The sequence below is a fragment of the Triticum urartu genome, chromosome 3, assembly GCF_003073215.2.
Source record: "Triticum urartu cultivar G1812 chromosome 3, Tu2.1, whole genome shotgun sequence".
In the NCBI taxonomy this organism is placed as follows: domain Eukaryota; kingdom Viridiplantae; phylum Streptophyta; class Magnoliopsida; order Poales; family Poaceae; genus Triticum; species Triticum urartu.
In genome coordinates this window covers 696,253,413-696,276,736 of record NC_053024.1, presented here as the reverse complement: position 1 = coordinate 696,276,736, position 23,324 = coordinate 696,253,413, and the positions used below count along the sequence as shown (strand labels likewise).

Genomic DNA, 23,324 nt, shown 5'->3' with positions numbered 1-23,324 from the left:
CGATGCGAGAGAGGCACAATGGTGGTGACCAAATTCACACTGGGAGTGGTTCTGGTATGGAAATTTTACATGTTGGTAGTTCAATTGTTAAAAAACCCGTAAAAACTTTGCACTTGAAAAATATCTTACATGTTCCTGAAACATCCAAAAACCTTGTTTCCGTTCATCGATTCACTCTTGACAACAATGTTCTTATAGACTTTTATCCTTATTTTTTCTTGGTAAAGGACCTAGCCACGAGGAGAATCATTCTTAAAGGACGGTGCGTGGGAGGTCTCTATCCACTCATATCATCATCATCGTCATCATGGTCCTATAAACAAGCTTATGTCGTCACTGAGCCATCTTCAGCAAAGTGGCACAGTCGTTTGGGTCATCCATCTTCAGTTATTGTTAGATATGTTCTTAGCAAAAGTAAACTCTCATATGAGTCTAGTGTTGAGTCAGTTTGTGATCCGTGTCAACAGGCCAAAAGTCATCAGCTACCTTATCCTATTTCTACTAGTGTATCTACCGCTCCATTGCAACTTATTTTTTCAGATGTGTGGGGGCCAGCCCCTATTTATCTTGGTAGATTTTCCTATTATATAAGCTTCATTGATGATTATAGTAAATTAACTTGGATTTACTTATTGAAGAAGCGATCTGATGACTTTCAAGTTTTCATCAACTTCCAAAATCTTGTTGAATGCAAACTGAACTCTAAGGTCATTGCTACGCAGATTGACTAGGGTGGTGAGTATGAGAAGCTAAATTCCTTTTTTCAAATACTTGGTATTTCGCATCATGTCTCTTGCCCTCATGCTCAACAACAAAACGAATCAGCTGAAAGAAAGCACCGTCATATTGTTGATGTAGGACTCGCATTACTAGCAAATGCATCCATGCCACTCAAATTCTGGGATGAAGCTTTTTTAACTGCTACATATCTTATCAACTTGCTCCCAAGCAAAGTTATCAAACTTGAAACACCCATCACATGGCTTCTTGGTGTCACACCCGATTACACATCTCTCCGTATCTTTGGTTGCGCATGTTGGCCAAATCTTTGACCCTATAACACACGCAAACTTGCCTTTCGTTCAAAAAAATGTGTTTTCTTAGGCTATAGCCCTATGCACAAGGGGTTAAATGTCTAGATGTTCCCACTAGAAGAATCTGTGTTTCCCTTTGCATCTCTTCATCCCAATGCCGGTGCTCTTCTTTGAAAGGAAATTCTCCTTCTTCCATCACATCTTCGAAACTTTGATCACGGGGGAGACAATTGTACTGACCAATATGATGATAATCCTGCCAGTCCGAGCTCTACTCTTATGCCTGTGCAGGTTCCTGAAGAAAACGACGCTCAAAACGGTCAAAACAATGAAAATTTAGCTCAAGATGATATGTTATTTCATGCTCCAGAAGAAGACAAACATGGCACTGATCCCGGTGATGATTTGGCGGCGCCTGGTACTCCTGCACGCTGGCAGGCCTTGGATCGGGCACGCACATACTTTTTGGATCGCGTCCCAGGCGGCCCAGATTCCTGGGAGGGCCAATCCCGCGCCGACGCGTCCCCCGATAGCGGGACCAACCGCGCGGTCGGCTCCTCCTCGTGGCCCGCGCGCATGCACTCTGGCAGCTGATCTTCTGCGCCCGCAAGTCCTGCGGTTTCCAGGGCGTCCAGTGGCAAGGGGGCCACACCGAGGTCCACTGGATCTTCTACACACGCGACAGATGGATCTCCCACACCAGCAGATTTAGCAGCAGCAAGCGGATCTTCTGCGCCAGTGCTCCTAGCACACATGCAACAAGAAGCTCCATTGCGAGTTATGACCAAATTACAAAAGGTATACGTAATCCAAAAATACGTATTGATGGTACTATACTGTATGGCATGCTATGTATTTCAGGTGAACCAACAACATTAAATGATGCACTTGGTGACCCTATGTGGAAGACAGCAATGGATGAGGAGTATTCTACACTTATGAGGAACAAAACTTGGAATCTTGTGCCTGACCAAAGAGGTAGAAATATTATTGATTGCAAGTGGCTGTACAGAATCAAAAAGAAAGCAGATGGCTTTATTGACAGGTATAAGACACGTCTAGTTGCAAAGGGCTTTAAACAACGTTATGGTTTAGACTATGAGGATACCTTCAGTCCCGTTGTAAAAGCTGCAACTATAAGACTTGTGTTAGCCATTGTTGTATCCCGGGGATGGAGTCTAAGACAGCTAGATGTACAGAACGCGTTTTTGCATGGTGTTCTGGAAGAGGATGTTGGGGAACGTAGTAATTTCAAAAAAAAATCCTACGCACACGCAAGATCATGGTGATGCATAGCAACGAGAGGGGAGAGTGTTGTCTACGTACCCTCGTAGACCGTTCGAGGAAGCGTTATATCAACGCGGTTGATGTAGTCGTACGTCTTCACGATCCGACCGATCCAAGTACCGAAAGCACGGCACCTCCGAGTTCTGCACACGTTCGGCTCGGTAACGTCCTCGCCTTCTCGAATCAGCAAGAGGGGCGAAGTAGTAGATGAGTTCCGGCAGCACGACGGCGTGGTGACGGTGTTGGTGAAGAACAGTCTCCGTAGGACTTCTCCTAAGCACTACGAAAACTAGGACGGAGGATAAACTAGAGGGGACGGGGTTGCCGGCACACGGCTTGGTGTTTCTTGATGTGTCTTTGGTGCTAGCCCTGCCCCTCTATTTATATGTTGGGCCCTGGGGTCGAAACTTGGAGTAAAAGCCTCCACAAAGTCGGTTTCACCCGAAAGGCAAGAGTCCTTCTTGGACTCCAGGGCCAGACGCCAGGGTTCCCGGCGTCTGGACCCAGACGCCAGGGACCCTGGCGTCTGGCCCCTGGACTCCGCAAAACTTCCTTTTGCGCTTTCCAGAAACCTTGTGGGCTTTCCCCTTTGGCCCAAATAAAATGTTCTCGTACCCAAACACTTTGGGAAACATCCGGAACCCCTTCCGGTGAATTCTGGAACCCTTTCGGTAACCAAACACTATTATCCCATATATCAGACTTTATCTCCGGACCATTCCGGAGTTCCTCGCCATGTCCGTGATCTCATTCCGGACTCCGAACAACATTCAGTCACCAACATACATAACTCACATATTACTATATCGTCAACGAACGTTAAGCGTGCGGACTCTACGGGTTCGAGAACTATGTAGACATGACCGAGACACCTCTCTGGTCAATAACCAATAGCGGGACCTAGATGCCCATATTGGCTCCTACACATTCTACGAAGATCTTTATCGGTCAGACCACATAACAACATACGTTGTTCCCTTTGTCATCGGTATGTTACTTGCCCGAGATTCGATCGTCGGTATCTCAATACCTAGTTCAATCTCGTTACCGGCAAGTCTCTTTACTCGTTCCGTAATACATCATCCCGCAACTAACTCATTAGTTGCAATGCTTGCAAGGCTTATAGTGATGTGCATTACCGAGTGGGCCCAGAGATACCTCTTCGACAATCGGAGTGACAAATCCTAATCTGGAAATACGCCAACCCAACAAGTACCTTTGGAGACACCTGTAGAGCACCTTTATAATCACTCAGTTACGTTGTGACGTTTGGTGGCACACAAAGTGTTCCTCCGGTAATCGGGAGTTGCATGTATAAGTCATGAAGAAAGCAATAGCAACAAACTAAACGATCAAGTGCTAAGCTAATAGAATGGGTCAAGTCAATCACATCATTCTCCTAATGATGTGATCCCGTTAATCAAATGACAACTCATGTATATGGTTAGGAAACTTAACCATCTTTGACCAACGAGCTAGTCAAGTAGAGGCATACTAGTGACACTCTATTTGTCTATGTATTCACACATGTATTATGTTTCCGGTTAATACAATTCTAGCATGAATAATAAACATTTATCATGATATAAGGAAATAAATAATAACTTTATTATTGCCTCTAGGGCATATTTCCTTCAGTCTCCCACTTGCACTAGAGTCAATAATCTTGTTCACATCGCCATGTGATTTAACATCAATAGTTCACATCACCATGTGATTAACACCCATAGTTCACATCGTCATGTGACCAACACCCAAAGGGTTTACTAGAGTAAATCATCTAGTTCACATCGATATGTGATTAACACCCAAAGAGTACTAAGGTGTGATCATGTTTTGCTTGTGAGAGAAGTTTAGTCAACGGGTCTGCCACATTCAGATCCGTAAGTATTTTGCAAATTTCTATGTCAACAATGCTCTGTACGGAGCTACTCTAACTTATTGCTCCCACTTTTAATATGTATCCAGATTGAGACTTTTAGTCATCTGGATCAGTGTCAAAACTTGCATCGACGTAACCCTTTACGACGAACCTTTTGTCACCTCCATAATCGAGAAACATATCCTTATTCCATTAAGGATAATTTTGACCAATGTCCAGTGATCTACTGCTAGATCACTATTGTATTGCCTTGCCAAACTCAGGGCAGGGTATACAATAGGTCTGGTACACAGCATGGCATACTTTATAGAACCTAAGGCTGAGGCATAGGGAATGACTCTCATTCTCTCTCTATCTTCTGCCGTGGTCAGGTTTTGAGTCTTACTCAACTTCACACCTTGTACACAGGCAAGAACTCCTTCTTTAACTGTTCCATTTTGAACTACTTCAAAATCTTGTCAAGGTATGTACTCATTGAAAAACTTATCAAGCGTCTTGATCAATCTCTATAGATCTTGATGCTCAATATGTAAGCAGCTTCACCAAGGTCTTTCTTTGAAAAACTCCTTTCAAACATTCCTTTATGCTTTGCAGAATAATTCTACATTATCTCCGATCAACAATATGTCATTCAAATATACTTATTAGAAATGTTGTAGTGCTCCTACTCACTTTCTTGTAAATACAGGCTTCACCGCAAGTCTATATAAAACTATATGCTTTGATCAATTTATCAAAGCGTATATTCCAACTCCGAGATGCTTGCACCAATCCATAGATGGATCGCTGGAGCTTGCATATTTTGTTAGCACCTTTAGGATTGACAAAACCTTCTGGTTGCATCATATACAACTTTTCTTTAATAAATCCATTAAGGAATGCAGTTTTGTTTATCCATTTGCCAGATTTCATAAAATGCGGCAATTGCTAACATGATTCGGACAGACTTAAGCATAGATACGAGTGAGAAACTCTCATCGTAGTCAACACCTTGAACTTGTCGAAAACCTTTTTGCGACAATCCTAGCTTTGTAAATAGTAACACTACTATCAGCGTTCGTCTTCCTCTTAAAGATCCATTTAATCTCAATGGCTCACCAATCAACGGGCAAGTCAATCAAAGTCCATACTTTGTTCTTATACATGGATCCCATCTCAGATTTCATGGCCTTAAGCCATTTCACGGAATCTGGGCTCATCATCGCTTCCTCATAGTTCGTAGGTTTGTCATGGTCAAGTAACATGACCTCCAGAATAGGATTACCGTACCACTCTGGTGCGGATCTCACTCTGGTTTACCTACGAGGTTTGGTAGTAACTTGATCTGAAGTGACATGATCATCATCATTAGCTTCCTCACTAATTGGTGTAGTAGTCACAGGAACAGATTTCTGTGATGAACTACTTTACAATTCGGGAGCAGGTATGGTTACCTCATCAAGTTCTACTTTCCTCCCACTCACTTCTTTCGAGATAAACTCCTTCTCTAGAAAAACTCCGAATTTAGCAACAAAAGTCTTGCCTTCGGATCTGTGATAGAAGGTGTACCCAACAGTCTCCTTTGGGTATCCTATGAAGACACATTTCTCCGATTTGGGTTCGAGCTTATCAGGTTGAAGCTTTTTCACATAAGCATCGCAGCCCCAAACTTTCAGAAACGACAACTTTGGTTTCTTGCCAAACCATAGTTCATACTGTGTCGTCTCAAAGGATTTAGATGGTGCCCTATTTAACGTGAATGCAGCTATCTCTAATGCATAACCCCAAAACGATAGTGGTAAATCGGTAAGAGACATCATAGATCGCACCATATCTAATAAAGTACGTCTACGACGTTCGGATACACCATTACACTATGGTGTTCCTGGTGGCGTGAGTAGTGAAACTATTTCACATTGTTTTAACTGAAGGCCAAACTCATAACTCAAATATTCTCCTCCACGATCAGATCGTAGAAACTTTATTTTCTTGTTACGATGATTTTCCACTTCACTCTGAAATTATATGAACTTTTCAAATATTTCAGACTTTTGTTTCATCAAGTAGATATACTCATATCTGCTCAAATTATCTGTGAAGATCAGAAAATAATGATACCTGCCGTGAGCCTCAATATTCATCGGACCACATACATCAGTATGTATGATTTCCAAAAAATCTGTTGCTCGCTCCAATGTTCCAGAAAACGGAGCCTTAGTCATCTTGCCCATGAGGCATGGTTCGCAAGCATCAACTGATTCATAATCAAGTGATTCCAAAAGCCCATCAGCATGGATTTTCTTCATGCGCTTTACACCAATATGATCTAAACGGCAGTGCCAAAAATAAGTTGCACTATCATCATTAACTTTGCATCTTTTTGGCTTCAATATTATGAATATGTGTATCACTACGATCGAGATCCAACAAACCATTTTTGTTGGTGTGTATGAACATCGAAGGTTCTATTCATGTAAACAGAACAACAATTATTCTCTAACTTAAACGAATAACCGTAATGCAATAAACATGATCAAATCATATTTATGCTCAACGCAAACACGAAATAATACTTATTTAGGTTCAAGACTAATCCCAAAAGTATAGGGAGTGTGCGATGATGATCATATCAATCTTGGAACCAATTCCAACACACATCGTCACTTCACCCTTAACTAGTCTCTGTCCATTCTGTAACTCCTGTTTCGAGTTGCTAATTTTTAGCAACCGAACAAATATCAAATACTCAGGGGCTACTATAAACACTAGTAAGGTACACATCAATAACATGTATATCAAATATAGCTTGTTCACTTCGCCATCCTTCTTATCCGCCAAATACTTGGGGTGTTTCCGCTTCTAGTGACCAGTCCCTTTGCAGTAGAAGCACTTAGTCTCAGGCTTAGGTCTAGACTTGGGCTTCTTCACTTGAGCAACAACTTGCTTGCTGTTCTTCTTGAAGTTCCCCTTCTATCCCTTTGCCCTTTTCTTGAAACTGGTGATCTTGTTAACCATCAACACTTGATGCTCTTTCTTGATTTCTACCTCCGTCGATTTCAGCATCACGAAGAGCTTGGGAATCGTTTCTGTTATCCCTTGCATATTATAGTTCATCACGAAGTTCTACTAACTTGGTGATGGTGACTAGAGAATTCTGTCAATCACTATTTTATCTGGAAGATTAACTCCCACTTGATTCAAGCGATTGTAGTAACCAGACAATCTGAGCACATGCTCACTACTTGAGCTATTCTCCTCCATCTTTTAGCTATAGAACTTGTTGGAGATTTCATATTTCTCAACTCGGGGATTTGCTTGAAATATTAAATTCAAGTCCTGGAACATCTGATATGGTCCATGACGTTCAAAACGTCTTTGAAGTCCTGATTCTAAGCCGTTTAAGAATGGTGCACTAAACTATCAAGTAGTCATCATATTGAGCTAGCCAAACGTTCATAACATCTGCATCTGCTCCTGCAATAGGTTTGTCACCTAGCGGTGCATCAAGGACATAATTCTTCTGTGCAGCAATGAGGATAAACCTCCGATCACGGATCCAATCCGCATCATTGCTACTAACATCTTTCAACTTAGTTTTCTCTAGGAACATAGCAAAAATAAAACAGGGGAGCTAAACGCGAGCAATTGATCTACAACATAGATATGCTAATACTACCAGGACTAAGTTCATGATAAATTAAAGTTCAATTAATCATATTAATTAAGAACTCCCACTTAGATAGACATCCCTCTAATCCTCTAAGTGATCACGTGATCCAAATCAACTAAACCATGTCCGATCATCACGTGAGATGGAGTAGTTCCAATGGTGAACATCACTGTGTTGATCATATCTACTATATGATTCACGCTCGACCTTTTGGTCTCCGTGTTCCGAGGCCATATCTGTTATATGCTTGGCTCGTCAAGTTTAACCTGAGTATTCCGCGTGTGCAACTGTTTTGCACCTGTTGTATTTGAACGTAGAGCCTATCACACCCGATCATCGCGTGGTGTCTCAGCACGAAGAACTTTCGCAACGGTGCATACTCAGGGAGAACACTTATACTATGATAATTTTAGTGAGGGATCATCTTATAATGCTACCGTCAATCAAAGCAAGATAAGATGCATAAAAGATAAACATCACATGCAGTCAATATAAGTGATCTGATATGGCCATCATCATCTTGTACTTGTGATCTCCATCTCCGAAGTACCGTCATGATCACCATCGTCACTGGCACGACACCTTGATATCCATCGTAGCATTGTTGTCGTCTCGCCAATCTTATGCTTCCACGACTATCGCTACCATTTAGTGATAAAGTAAAACATTACAGCGCAATTGCATTGCATACAATAAAGCGATAACCATATGGCTCCTGCCAGTTGCCGATAACTTGGTTACAAAACATGATCATCTCATACAATAAAATTTAGCATCATGTCTTGACCATATCACATCACAACATGCCCTGCAAAAACAAGTTAGACGTCTTCTACTTTGTTGTTGCAAGTTTTACGTGGCTGCTACGTGCTTAGCAAGAACCGTTCTTACCTACGCATCAAAACCACAACGATAGTTTGTCAAGTTGGTGCTGTTTTAACCTTCGGAAGGACCGGGCGTAGCCACACTTGGTTCAACTAAAGTTGGAGAAACTGACACCCGCCAGCCACGTGTGTGCAAAGCATGTCGGTAGAACCAGTCTCGCGTAAGCGTACGTGTAATGTCGGTCCGGGCCGCTTCATCCAGCAATACCGCCGAACCAAAGTATAACATGCTGGTAAGCAGTATGACTTATATCGCCCACAACTCACTTGTGTTCTACTCGTGCATAACATCAATGCATAAAACCTAGGCTCGGATGCCACTGTTGGGGAACGTAGTAATTTCAAAAAAAATTCCTACGCACACGCAAGATCATGGTGATGCATAGCAACGAGAGGGGAGAGTGTTGTCTATGTACCCTCGTAGACCGTTCGCGGAAGCGTTATATCAACGCGGTTGATGTAGTTGTACATCTTCACGATCCGACCGATCCAAGTACCGAAAGCACGGCACCTACGAGTTCTGCACATGTTCGGCTCGGTAACGTCCTCGCCTTCTCGATCCAGCAAGAGGGGCGAAGTAGTAGATGAGTTCCGGCAGCACGACGGTGTGGTGACGGTGTTGGTGAAGAACAATCTCCGCAGGGCTTCGCCTAAGCACTACGAAAACTAGGACGGAGGATAAACTAGAGGGGACGGGGTTGCCGGCACATGGCTTGGTGTTTCTTGATGTGTCTTTGGTGCTAGCCCTGCCCCTCTATTTATATGTTGAGCCCTGGGGTTGAAACTTGGAGTAAAAGTCTCCACAAAGTCGGTTTCACCTGAAAGGCAAGAGTCCTTCTCGAACTCCAGGGCCAGACGCCAGGGTTCCCGGCGTCTGGACCCAGACGCCAGGGACCCTGGCGTCTGGCCCCTGGACTCCGCAAAACTTCCTTTTGCGCTTTCCAAAAACCTTGTGGGCTTTCCCCTTTGGCCCAAATAAAGTGTTCTCGTACCCAAACATTTCGGGAAACATCCGGAACCCCTTCCGGTGAATTCCGAAACCCTTCCGGTGACCAAACACTATTATCCCATATATCAAACTTTATCTCCGGACCATTCCGGAGTTCCTCTTCATGTCCGTGATCTTATTCCGGACTCCGAACAACATTCGGTCACCAACATACATAACTCACATATTACTATATCGTCAACGAACGTTAAGCGTGTGGACCCTACGGGTTCGAGAACTATGTAGACATGACCGAGACACCTCTCTGGTCAATAACCAATAGCGGGACCTGGATGCCCATGTTGGCTTATACGTTGTTCCCTTTATCATCGGTATGTTACTTGCCCGAGATTCGATCATCGGTATCTCAATAACTAGTTCAATCTCGTTACCGGCAAGTCTCTTTACTCGTTCCGTAATACATCATCCCGCAACTAACTCATTAGTTGCAATGCTTGCAAGGCTTATAGTGATGTGCATTACCGAGTGGGCCCAGAGATACCTCTCCGACAATCGAGTGACAAATCCTAATCTCGAAATACGCCAACCCAACAAGTACCTTTGGAGACACCTGTAGAGCACCTTTATAATCACCCAGTTACGTTGTGACGTTTGGTGGCACACAAAGTGTTCCTCCGGTAATCGGGAGTTGCATAATCTCATAGTCATAGGAACATGTATAAGTCATGAAGAAAGCAATAGCAAAAAACTAAACGATCAAGTGCTAAGCTAATAGAATGGGTCAAGTCAATCACATCATTATCCTAATGATGTGATCCCGTTAATCAAATGACAACTCATGTCTATGGTTAGGGAACTTAACCATCTTTGACCAACGAGCTAGTCAAGTAGAGGCATACTAGTGACACTCTGTTTGTCTATGTATTCACACATGTATTATGTTTCCGGTTAATACAATTCTAGCATGAATAATAAACATTTATCATGATATAAGGAAATAAATAATAACTTTATTATTGCCTCTAGGGCATATTTCCTTCAGAGGAGGTGTTCATGAGGCAGCCATCGGGATATGAGAGTAAGTAACCGCCACAGTATGTCTGCAAGCTTGACAAAGCAATCTATGGTTTGAAACAAGCACCTAGAGCATGGTACTTCAGGTTGAGCTCGCAGTTAAAGTATCTTGGCTTTATTGCTTCCAAGGCTGATACATCTCTGTTCATTTATAACAAGGGGAAAGTAGTCATCTTTGTGCTCATATATGTGGATGATATCATAGTCGCAAGTTCATCACAAAGTGCTACTAATGCTCTTCTACATGATTTGAGCTCAGAATTTGATTTTAAAGATCTAGGTGATTTGCATTTTCTCCTAGGCATTGAAGTTAAGAAGACTCAAGATGGCATAGTACTAAATCAAGAGAAATATGTTACTGAGCTTCTATCTCGCATGGGGATGAAAAACTGCAAGCCTGCACCTACACCTTTGTCCTCCTCAAAGAAACTTTCAGCATATGAAGGAGAGCCACTTCATGAAGGAGATAGCACAAGGTATAGAAGCACTGTTGGAGCATTGCAGTACTTGACTCTTACTCGTCCAGATATCTCGTTTGATGTTAATAAGGTTTGTCAATATCTGCATGCACCTACTACTGCACATTGGGCAGTTGTCAAGAGAATTGTAAGGTATGTTAAACATACTATGGGAACAGGACTGCATTTCAGACGCTCTAATTCCACTCTTGTGAGTGCATTCTCCGATGCTGATTGGGCAGGTTGCAATGATGACAGAAAGTCAACTGGAGGCTTTGTAGTATTTTTTGATCCTAATCTTTCTTGGAGTGCCAGGAAACAGGCCACTGTATCAAGGTCAAGTACAGAGGCTGAGTATAAATCCTTGGCTAATGCCACTGCAGAAATCATTTGGATTGAGTCACTACTAGAAGAATTGGGAGTTAAGCAAAATCGCATCTCATGCTTATGGTGTGATAATTTGGGAGCAACATACTTGTTAGCAAACCCAGTGTTTCATGCAAGAAGCAAGCATATAGAGATTGATTTTCACTTTGTACGTGAAAGGGTTGCAGCAAAGAAACTTGAGATACGGTTCATTCCTTCCAAAGATCAAGTGGCGGATGGATTTACTAAGGCACTACCAGCAAAACCATTTGAAGAGTTCAAGAGGAATCTAAATGTAGGATAGTTGAGATTAAGGGAGGGTGTTAGAATTTGTGTTTATCTCCTTGATGTAATCTCAACCTTATTCTATCTCTCTCCCGTAGCCTGCTAGGATTCCCTGTAAACAACCAACTCCCTCACGACTTGGTTTCCTCTTCTTGTAAGCCACGATAGGGCTGTACTGTCTCTCTCAATATAAATCAACGCGGCTCCTCATCGAGGAGTAGGAGCGCTTCCAAATCTTTCATCTTGTAGCCTCTACCTATGTTATCTGTATAGTACTAGAACCTAAACAAACATGAAATTGGTCAATGGGAGGGACGGAGGGAGGGAGGGAGAGGGAGAGAGGGGGAGAGAGAGATGTGACAATAGACGATGCAATCCACTATAAAATATGAATGGAAGGCATACGGAAACGCATCATCTCGATAAATCGTGTGGAACCTTAGGAGTGGGTGCCTCCCTGTATTTTTCTGGAAGGAAGGAAGCGCGAACGCTGATGTGTTTGCGGAGGAGCCAACATAAGAAGACGACGGTGCGGATATGACGAAAGCAACACACAGTTATGTAGCGAGATGCAAATACTGAGAAGGGGCGAGGAATTTTCCTTTGTAACCCCTAGAGTTTGTGCACATTTAGAGTCAGGAACAAGATTTTACAGTATACGAGCAAAAAGGGAGAACGGGGACTTGGGAAACGTACCTCACCAGATCATTGGTTGCCGGAAATGCTATGCCACTCCAGAGCAACGCTGGTGGTAGTCTGGTAGAGAGAGGAAGCACAGTTGGTGGGCTCGGGGGTGGAGGCAGTTGAGATTCCTAGGGGGTACTTTCTCTGGCTCCCCATTGGGCCCACTGAAGGGGAGACGGATGGGAGACAAACCGGCCGAGAAAGAGAAAGGCCCATGTACTACACAACACATTAAAGATCATCGGTCTACAGTTCTCTCTTTTTCTCGAGTAGTACAATTTTACAACCTATTTTTTTACGGGAGTACAATTTACAGCTTAGCATTACATATGCATCAAAAGTTCAAAAATGACTCAGGAAAAACAAGGTATCTGCAGGAATTTGCACGAGCCTTGGGATGGCCTTGTCGGCACCAAGCGACCCAGGGTGTGTTTGGTTTATGCCTCATACCAAAACATAGCTAGTCGAAATTAAAAAAAAAAGAAATGGTTGAGGTTTTGGTTGGTTGTAAGTTGGAACATTGGCAAGGAAAAGAAACGAGAATTCGACAAACAGTATTTCCTCGCAAAAAAAAAGACAAATAGTATTCATATATGCCAAGAAGTTGACAACCACCAATCAAAAACAGATTTATTTATTTTGTCAAAGCAACAAATTTGGTGTGGTACACCTTTGTCACAATCCAAACATACCCCAAGACACCTCAAAGGTGTTCATCTTGTCGGCGGCAGCAAAACTGAATGATTATTGTGGTCCATGTGGCACGACAAACTGTTAAGCCGAATCTAGTAAAAGCTAACTTGAATGACAGATCTATATCTATATCTATATCTATACCTATTATTAAAGGGAATGGGTATTCTTGGTTTGGTTTAGTCCTTTTCGTTTGGTTTACACACGTTAAGCGATTTGGACCAGGTACTTGTATGTTGATGGGCCTTTTATGGGCTTTCATAAAGAGACCGCGAAAAATAATTGGGTCAAAATAAATCAACATTGTGGGAATTAAACACAAGACCTCTTGTATATCTCTTAGATGTAACAACCAAAGAATTATGCACATTTTATATTTACTAAACCAACCTCATTCTAAATATACGAGTGGCAGTCATCATGTTTAATTTTTTTTGCAAGAAAAGGAGTTGATATTAAAACGACCAAATTACAGAAAGGTCCACACAAAAAAGGAAATTACAACCAAGCCCCTCTGCAACCCGACTACGCCGGCACCATGGACGAGCCGATGACGCGCCGTTTGCGGCTGCTCGCTGACGCCTTGGATCGAAGCAGCCCCCAGGCGAAACGGGAAGTCTCCGATCAACTGTCCCTGAGGACCTACACCCATGGCTGTCGTCGTCGTCGCACAGCTCAACACCGCCTTCCTTCTCAAGATCTTCAACCGTCGGAATTGCCATCCCTCGATCTCTAGCACGGGGAACCGTGCATGGCCGCTTCACCGAGCAGTGAGCACAAAGAAAGGAGCTGGTCCACAGCGGAGCTCCACCGAAACTTCGCCGTCGAAGGGGAGACCAACACCCGCAAAAAGCCGATCCAGTCGTGTCGCCGCCTCCACGACGCCACCGGTTGGCTCCCTAGGCACGCCTACACTATGTACACGTTGCAAATCGGGCCTCCCCCGTCCTCCCACCGTCGGAGCGGCTGGCGGAGGGCGAGGGAGCCGCCGATTCGGCAACGGCGAGGTGGAGAGCCCAGGGTTCGCACAAATCGCCCTTTGTTTCTGTAGATGGGGAAGGGTGAGGTCCAAGGCTCATGTTTAGGGAGAGGACTAAAGCGGGTGAGGACTTTATGGTAATTAATGAAAGGGTTATGCTTAAATGCCATTAAAAATGATTGTACTTAAATGGAATCAGTGGGAGATTATGCCCCGCAAAGAAAATATGAATACGACTAAATTGCAACGTATTTTTTTATGTTCATTTTGTAGAAGGGCGATGTTGTGTTGCAACATGTTCTTCATAATGAATCCAATGTTGTGGGACATTATGCTTGTGCAAAACATCAATTTTTTCCGTTGCAACGCACGGCATATGTGCTAGTATTACCTAAAACACGATTACATGCATTTGAAAACAAAATCTGGCGCATAGAAGATTCAAGTTTTCCGAAAAGAGCATGCAGTTTGCTGATCCTCAGATGTTAAAACTCCTAGGAAACCTACATGAGAGTACTAGTTTGGTGAACAGAGAAACAGAGCTACCAATCCCGCAACTGCAACATTCAAGTTTCAAGATGACATGACCAAAAACTGCTCTGCGATCCCGCACCCTGTTATCAAGACACAATTCCACCTTCTAGCACCTAGTTAGTCAACTCCATGATAGCACTCACAATGTCGCCATCCGCAGCCTTGAGCGCCTTCACGGCCCTGGATCTCAACACAGAGGGCCTACGTCATCACGAGCTTGACGTCCTTCTTGTGAACGTCACTGTCGTCGACCTCCTCATCGTCCTGGGCTGCTGCCACAGACTGCTCGCCCATCGAGATCACACTGCTCGGGCCTGGCGTCTTGAACTGCTCCGCCGCTTGTGTCTGCAGCTTAGTGCTCGGGTCCTCGACCTTGACCTCCCCGAACATGACATAGGTGTCTGACTGCGAGCTCTTGAACACATCTGGCTTCGAGAGGACATACATAACCTGCAATTATGTGGAAAAGTTAAGACAGTGCAACAACCACCAGCATATAGGGAACAATGGCCTGAAGTGGTCAAGATGCTCACGGTCTTGCTCTTCTTGATAGTTACACGGCTCACACCAGTAATGGCCTTCATGCCAAGCTTCTCCATGGCTTTCCTGCTCTTCTTCTCACTCCTACTCTGCCTAGATCTTCCACCAGCATCACCTCCTAGTCCCAGAAAGCACAGATATATTGTCAAGACTTTCTAAATTTTGCATAAGACCAGAATTCTACAACTAGACATAGTTCACTCCATGAATTTTTATTTTTAACCACTGGAAATGGCAAGTGTAACATTCAAACAACACATCCCTTTTCTCAAGCAAGACCGAACAGAAACTGTGACTGCAGTCAAGTCTTGTTGGTATCAATTATCATATTTTCTAAAAATGAACAAGATATCCCTTTTGTTTTGCCTCTTAGGTAAGGTACAAAGGATTAGCTACTCGTATAATGTTAGTTCCAGCATCACGTCATACTAAATGCATTGAAATGGTTCACATAGCAGGACTATAATAGCAAAAGCAAGAGTTTGCATTAGAGGATTTGCTCCTATCAAACTAAATGCTACATACGAACATTCATGCATATGTTAATGCAGATTAATATTGATACAACGTGCCACCACAGTACATAGGTGAATATTATATACAAATGGCAGGCAGTACTCAAGGAAACTATAAACTGTGTAGAGACAGTTCTGAATAATACAGGAATAAGTAAATATGATAGAGTCCAAAAAAATAAGAATAAAAACCACAAAGGCATAGCAATGGTAATTAACATGACATAGGTGTCTGACTGCGAGCTCTTGAAGACGTCTGTCTTGGAGAGGACATACATAGCCTGCAATTATGTGGAGAAGTTAAGAAAATGCAACAACCACCAGCATATAATTATGCCACAGGGAACAACGCCCTGAAGTGGTTAAGATGCTCATGCTATTGCTCTTCTTGATAGTTACACGGCTCACACCAGTAATTGCCTTCATGCCAAGCTTCCCCATGGCTTTCCTGCTCTTCTTCTCACTCCTACTATGCCTAGATCTTCCACTAGCATCACCTCCTAGTCACAGAAAGCGGACATATATTGTCAGATTTTCAAAATTTTGCACAAGACCAGAATTCTAGGCATAATAAACTTCATGGATTATTATCTGTAACAATTGGAAATGGCAAGTGTAACATTCATACAGCACTTCGCTATTGTCAAGCAAGACTGAACAGAAACTGTGACTGCAATTGAAGTCCTCTTGTTATCCATTATTGATTTTCGAATTTTGAACAAGATATCCCTCTTTGTTTTGCCTCTTAGGGCAAGGTACAAAGAATTAGCTACTTGTATAATGGAAATTCTAGCATCACTTCATACTAAATTTATTGAAATGGTTCACCTACCAGGATTTTATAATTGCAAAAGCTATATGGTATGTTTATTTCAGATTGGAGTTGATTGATGAACGGATAAGATTTACGACCTAGCACAGATCGAAAAGGAAAATAGAGGTTACAAAGAAGAAAGGTAGCAGCCGGTGATGGTGTCCAGAATTCGGTCACTCACCACGTCACCTCCCGGCCAGGTGGGCCGGGCCGAGGACCCCCATGGCGGTCCTCCAGCAGGTCTTCTCGAGGAGGCCCATGACGTGTAGAAGGAGTATTCCCGAAAACTTGGTGCATACTCCTAAGACTTAGCGAGGTCGTCTACAACACGCTTTACCTTCTACATAGCTGATCTAATTGTAACCCTAGACCCCCTGGTACCTATATAAACCAAGGTGTAGGGTTTATTGATGACAAACACACAACGATATCGTCGTATATCAAACTGTACTTTGTACTCCATCCAAATCAATACAACACAAGCATGACATAGGGTTTTATCTCTTCGGAGAAACTGAAACTAGGTAAACCTCTTGTCCTTGTTGCCATCACATCTAGGCTACTAGTTAGGGACCCCGTTCCCAAGATCTGTCGGATTCGACTTTGACGGTAGGCTATTCTATCAATGTAAACAGGGATGACATGTCCTTTGCGTTGAAGGACGCATGCGACTGCGAGGAGTGAGAGGTGGTGCCACCGAAGATTCGAGAGTTTGCTACTTGCGCATATTTTATAGTGTACAAGGCTTTGGTTTTCAGTTCAGGGTCCAAACTCACGTCTCTCACTAGCTTGGCAAATCCTTGTTTAGTGTAAAGTCTAGGGTGAGCTACTGGGGTATTAGAGCAAAAGCACACATATGTAAACATATCTCTTTGGAGAAATGGCAATAAAGGCTTAGTACGACATGCACTACAAGATTGGCTCAGAAAATTTATGGATGAATGATAATGTGCACACCAACCTTTCTCAGCCAAAGCATGAACGCCACTTATAAAGAAAGCATTGCTCTCTGTAGTCTCTTGTAGCCTCTACCTTTGTTATCTGTATAGTACTAGAACCTAAACAAACATGAACATAGTCAAGGGGGGAGAGAGAGAAAGGGAGATAGGAAGATGGAGGGAGAGAGGGAGAGAGGGAGAGAGAGATGTGACAATAGACGGTGCAATCCACTATGAAATATGAATGGAACGCATACGGAAACACATCATCTCGAGAAATCATATGGAACCTTAGGAGTTGGTGCCTCTGTGTATTTTTCAGGAGGGAAAGCAGCGCCAATCCTGATGTGCTTGCGGAGGAGCCAACATAAGAAGACGACGGTGCAGATATGATGAAAGCTACACTCTGTTCTACAGCAAGATGCAAGTACTGAAAAGGGGCGAAGAATTTTCCTTTGTAACCCCTAGCATTTCCGCACACTCAGAATCAGGAACAAGATTTTACAGTATATGAGCAAAAAGGTATAACAGGGACTTGGGAAGTGTACCTCGCTACAACATTGGTTGCCGGAATCGCTGTGCCACTCTAGAGAAACAGTGGTGGTAGAGAGAGGAAGCACAGTTTGTGGGCTCGCGGGGTGGAGGCTGTTGAGATTCCTAGGAGGTACTATCTCTGGCTCGCCGTTGGGCCCACTGAAGAAGAGACGAGACAGATGGGAGACAAACTGGCCAAGAAAGGAAAGGCCCCTGTACACATTAAAGATCATCACAGTCTACAGTTCTCTCTTTTTCTCTAGTAGTACAATTTTACAACCTGTTTTTATTTTACGGGAGTAAAATTTACAGCTTAGCATTACATATGCATCAAAAGTTCAAAACTGACTCAAAAAAAACAAGGTATCTGCAGGAATTTGCACGAGCCTTGGGATGGCCTTGTCGGCAGCAAGCGACCCAGGGCGTGTTTGGTTTATGCCTCAGACCAAAACATAGCTAGTTGAAATTAAAAAAAGAGTGAATTCCGGTTTTTACCCCCTATTTTGACTTTTTTGACACTAATTACCCCATTTAGTGGGATTTCATCCGTTTTACCCCATTTAGCACAAGTGTTGCCACAATTTACCCTCTTTTAAATTTTGCGTGCGTTCTGACCTACGGGTCACAATTTGTCAGGTCTAGCTGGCATGCCACGTCAACGGGTTTTTTCTGTCTATTTTTCTCCCTATTAAACTCATTTCCGGTTTGAAGTATTCTGATGGGACGATTGTACTTGATCAGCATGTCATATTACCATTGAATAAATTATAGGAGAAATTGTTACCAATATAATCTAAAATCATGTATGCTTTTCTTTTATCATATATGGCCTTAAGTATGGATGGTTCTGTAGATTAGATTAAAGTGGTGTAAATATACTACTTTACTAACTCTGATGCACCTACATATCTAAATATCTAGGTAGCAAATATGTTGACTGAAGAGTATGTGTTGTTACTTGCTAGCTGTAAAGGAAGTTTGGATCTTTGTATCTTATGATGCATGCTGAAACGTGTTCGTTCACCGTATTAGAGTATATTATGATTGCAGCCACTAATTCATTTTTCTTTTTCTTGAACAAAGCGGATGGCAACGGAGATGTAGAGTGTTAGGCATATTTTACATGTCCGTGGATACAAGAATCCAGAGCCAGAGATGATTGAGAGGTATTTCATTATTTATTTTGATATAAAGGAGAAGATGAAGGAATTGGGTTCCAACCCTTGGGACAGTGCTAATTATCAGAAGAAGGGGGCCAACGGAAACTCCATGATTGAGTTAACAGATGATGCAGGCATGGTGAACATGCTAGAGGAACTTGATGCTTATAAGAAAATCAGTTTGAATGTTAATTGGGGGAGAGCAACACAAACGAGAAGCCATGGGAGGCGAGCGTGGCGCGCGGCCGACTTGGACGTTGGACGTGCCGCGAGCGACCTCCATCGGCTGAGCCGGTCAGAAGAAGCGGCGCTGCCCAGTTCAGCAGTGAGAAAAATAGCCAGGAAAAACCACTGACGTGGCATGCCAGCTGGACCCGACAATTGTGACCCACCAGTCAGAATGCTCAAAAAAATTAAACGGGGTAAACTGTGGCAACATTTTTGCTAAATGGGGTAAAATGAATGAAATCTTGCTAAATGGGGTAATTAGTGTCAAAAATGTCAAAATAGGGGGTAAAAGCCGGAATTCACTCTTAAAAAAAAGAAATGGTTGAGGTTTTGGTTGGTTGTAAGTTGGAACATTGGCAAGGAAAAGAAACGAGTTCTACAAACAGTATTCATATATGCCAAGAAGTTGACAGCCATCCAAACAAAAACAGATTTTTTTTTTGTCAAAACAACAAATTAGGTGTGGTACACCTTTGTCACAATCCAAACATACCCCAAGACTCCTCAAAGGTGTTCATCTGGTCGATCAGTGGCAGCAACACTCTGAGTGATTATTGTGGTCCATGTGACAAGACAAACTGTTAAGCCGGATCTAGTAAAAGCTAACTCGAATGACAGATATTAGCTAAAACATGATTACGTGCATTCGAAAACAAAATCTGGCACACAGAAGATACAAATTTTCCCAAAAGAGCATACAGTTTGCTGATCCTCAGATGTTAAAACTCCTAGGAAACCTACATGAGAGTACTAGTTTGGTGAACAGAGAAACAGAGCTACCAATCCCGCAACTGCAACATTCAAGTTTCAAGATGACATGACCAAAAACTGCTCTGCGATCCCACACCCTGTTATCAAGACACAATTCCACCTTCTAGCACCTAGTTAGTCAACTCCATGATAGCACTGACAATGTCGCCATCCGCAGCCTTGAGCGCCTTCACGGCCCTGGATCTCGACACGGAGGCCTGCCTCATCACGAGCTCAACGTCCTTCTTGTCAACATCAGTGTCGTCGACCTCCTCACCGTCTTGGGCTGCTGCCATGGACGGCTCACCCTTTGAGATCACACTGCTCGGGCCTGGCGCCTTGAACTGTTCCGCCGCTTGTGTCTGCAGCTGAGTGCTCGGGTCCTCGAGCTTGACCTCCCCGAACATGACGTAGGTGTCTGACTGCGAGCTCTTGAAGACGTCTGGCTTGGAGAGGACATACACAACCTGCAATTATGTGGAGAAGTTAAGAAAATGCAACAACCACCAGCATTTAATTATGCCACAGGGAACAACGCTCTGAAGTGGTCAAGATGCTCACGGTCTTGCTCTTCTTGATAGTTACACGGCTCACACCAGTAATGGCCTTCATGCCAAGCTTCTCCATGGCTTTCCTGCTCTTCTTCTCACTCCTACTCTGCCGAGATCTTCCACCAGCATCGCCCCCTTGTCCCAGAAAGCACAGATGTATATTGTCAGATTTTCAAGACATAGTTAGGGTAAGGTACAAAGGATTAGCTACTTGTATAATGGAAATTCCAGCATCACTTCATACTAAATACATTGAAATGGTTCACCTACCAGGATTATAATAGCAAAAGCAAGATTTTACATTCAGGATTTGCACCTATCAAACTAAATGCTATAGCTGAACATTCATGTACTCCCTCCGTCCCATATTAATTGACAGTTTGACACTGAAATGGATGTATCTAGACGCATTTCAGTGCTAGATAGTAGATACATCTATTTCAGCCTCAATTAATATGGAATGGAGGGAGTATATGTTAATACAGATTGACGTTGATACAAGGTGCCACCTCAGTACAGAGGTGAATATTATATATGAATGGCAGGCAGCACTCAAGGAAACTATAAAGTATATAGACAAGCAGTGCTGAATAATTCAGGAATAAGTGGGTATGATTCCAAAAATATAAGAACATAAACTACAAAGGCATGGCACTGTATGGAAAGAACAGAATATTAGAGAGTACAAACTGGTCAGTGCCTAATCTTCAAATAAAAACAGGTAAAAGTGAACCAAAAAAGGTAAATACAGAGTTTGTATCATATTGGGGAACAGATCAGACAACAACTTCTTAATTATGATAATGCCAAAATTCAGTCCAATAGAAACAAAATAATCCAATTGATTCAGGGGTTGAAAAGGCAGCATCTCAAATAGAAATAGGCTTGTCTGTAACTAAGTGGCTGCTTGAACTGAATGGAAGCAACTGCAGGATAGAATTTCATCATACCCTCAACGTCATCGTCATCTTTTTCATCCTCATCGTCATCATCATCCTCAAGGATAGGCTCATCTCCCTGAGAGTATGCATTACAAATATCATATTACTTGAGCGTCATAAGTATTAACACTAAGCAGCAATGCCTCAGAACAGGGGACATGCAGAGGGGGGAAAGCAGAGTTAGACATATTACAAGGAACTGTTGCCTGCATTGACAACAGAAGCTATGGTGAAATGTTTATATTGTTGGTACAGGAAATATGTCATACTTCATATAAGCATACACAAATACACACATGATACTTAGGTCACAACTGGATTCCATAGATAATTAATAAATAAGGTAGCATTTCTACTCTAGCAACCACCAAAGGTGACTGATTTATCTGTGCTCAGTTAAAATTCCTTTCAGATTGTGCATGCACAAGACAAAGCAGTAGCATTTCAGTGTACAACACTGCAGATCTCTTCTCTCAGAAAGGGAACCACAAATCTTTATACAGGAAGGAACAACTAACAGACAAGTCACAAATCACAGGGCCTATTACAACAAAGCTAGCTCCGGAAAGACCAAAGGACAGTATAAGCAAACTCTGAAATTGAACTCGTAGCTGGACAAGCAGGCATCACAAGGCCTGGGCTGGGCCGCTGCCCTCCCCCCAATGAAAAAATGCAGGATAATAAGAGCAGAAACAGGGACAAACACAGAACTGCCATTAGGCTGGCCACCCACAGCTCTCCAACCAAAGCTCTGCAACTTAGGGGACATAAACAGAGGAGATCTACCGTCCTAGCACCGCCGCCGCAACAAAATAAGCCGACGTAGGGCCCGAACAAGCATGGAGAGGCGAAATTATCATTTTTTCAGTTTGACACGGCACTAAATCGGAGGGGGGGAGGGGGCGGAATGGAGGATCACCTCGATGTTCTGCTCCTCGAGCTGGGCGCGGAGAAGCTCGGCGACCGTCATGGTGGCGCGCCGGAAAAACCTTGTGGGAGGGGAAAGTAAAACCCTAGCTAGGCTAGGAGGGAGGGGCTTGGGAGCCGGAGAGCAGAGGAGAGGGCCAAGAGAGAGAGACTGCGACGGAGGGGAAGCGAGGAAGAGACGCGCTTGGCCTTCCGGTCGGCGTTGGCTGGCCGCTGTTTGGGCCCATCTTGGGAACGTTTGGGCCCAACATGTGCGGCCCAGTTGGATAGTGAATGCGAGCGTTAGTTTTCAGTTCAAGGTCCGCTTGGCAACTTAGTGTTTAGTGTAGATGCCAATTGAGCTAGGGGGGCAGTGGAGCAAAATAATACTCCCGTTCCAAAATAGATGACCCAACTTTATATTAACTTTGTACTAAATTAATACAAAGTTGAGTCATTTATTTTAGAACGGAGGGAGTACATACTAGTAGAATGCCCGTGCATTGCTACGGGCCACAAGATATATAAATAAACCAAATAAATGATTAAGGTCGTCCCGGAGGTCGAAGCTTATTTCTCCCACGTATGTTCGGGCGTGTTCAGACATCAAATGGACTCCCAACGGGCTCCCTAAAATTCATCCATCTGGATAGTCCGGGCTCCCCAAATATAGGAAACATAAAGAATTC

The 23,324-nt window shown here is 43.2% G+C and overlaps 1 protein-coding gene and 1 pseudogene across 1 annotated transcript; both read right to left on the bottom strand.

The window, feature by feature from the left end:
• Positions 1–14,640: 14,640 nt before the first annotated feature.
• LOC125549245 lies at positions 14,641–16,031 on the bottom strand (annotated as a pseudogene).
• A 4,077-nt stretch (positions 16,032–20,108) lies between these two features.
• Positions 20,109–22,828, bottom strand: LOC125549244 (nascent polypeptide-associated complex subunit alpha-like protein 1). Its single transcript, XM_048712703.1, has 4 exons — positions 22,649–22,828; positions 21,739–21,805; positions 20,799–20,923; positions 20,109–20,704 (listed from the first exon to the last, which is right to left on the bottom strand). Exons 1-4 carry the CDS (start codon positions 22,697–22,699, stop codon positions 20,369–20,371), a joined length of 579 nt encoding a protein of 192 aa, XP_048568660.1. The 5' UTR covers positions 22,700–22,828; the 3' UTR covers positions 20,109–20,368.
• Positions 22,829–23,324: the final 496 nt, after the last annotated feature.

Coding starts and splice junctions, on each gene's coding strand:
- LOC125549244 (XM_048712703.1), bottom strand. CDS start 22,699: ATGACGGTCGCCGAGCTTCTCCGCGCCCAGCTCGAGGAGCAGAACATC. Junction 20,924..21,738: donor AGATGACGATGACGTTGAGG/GTATGATGAAAT, acceptor TTCTGGGACAAG/GGGGCGATGCTGGTGGAAGA. Junction 20,705..20,798: donor CTATCAAGAAGAGCAAGACC/GTGAGCATCTTG, acceptor ACATAATTGCAG/GTTGTGTATGTCCTCTCCAA.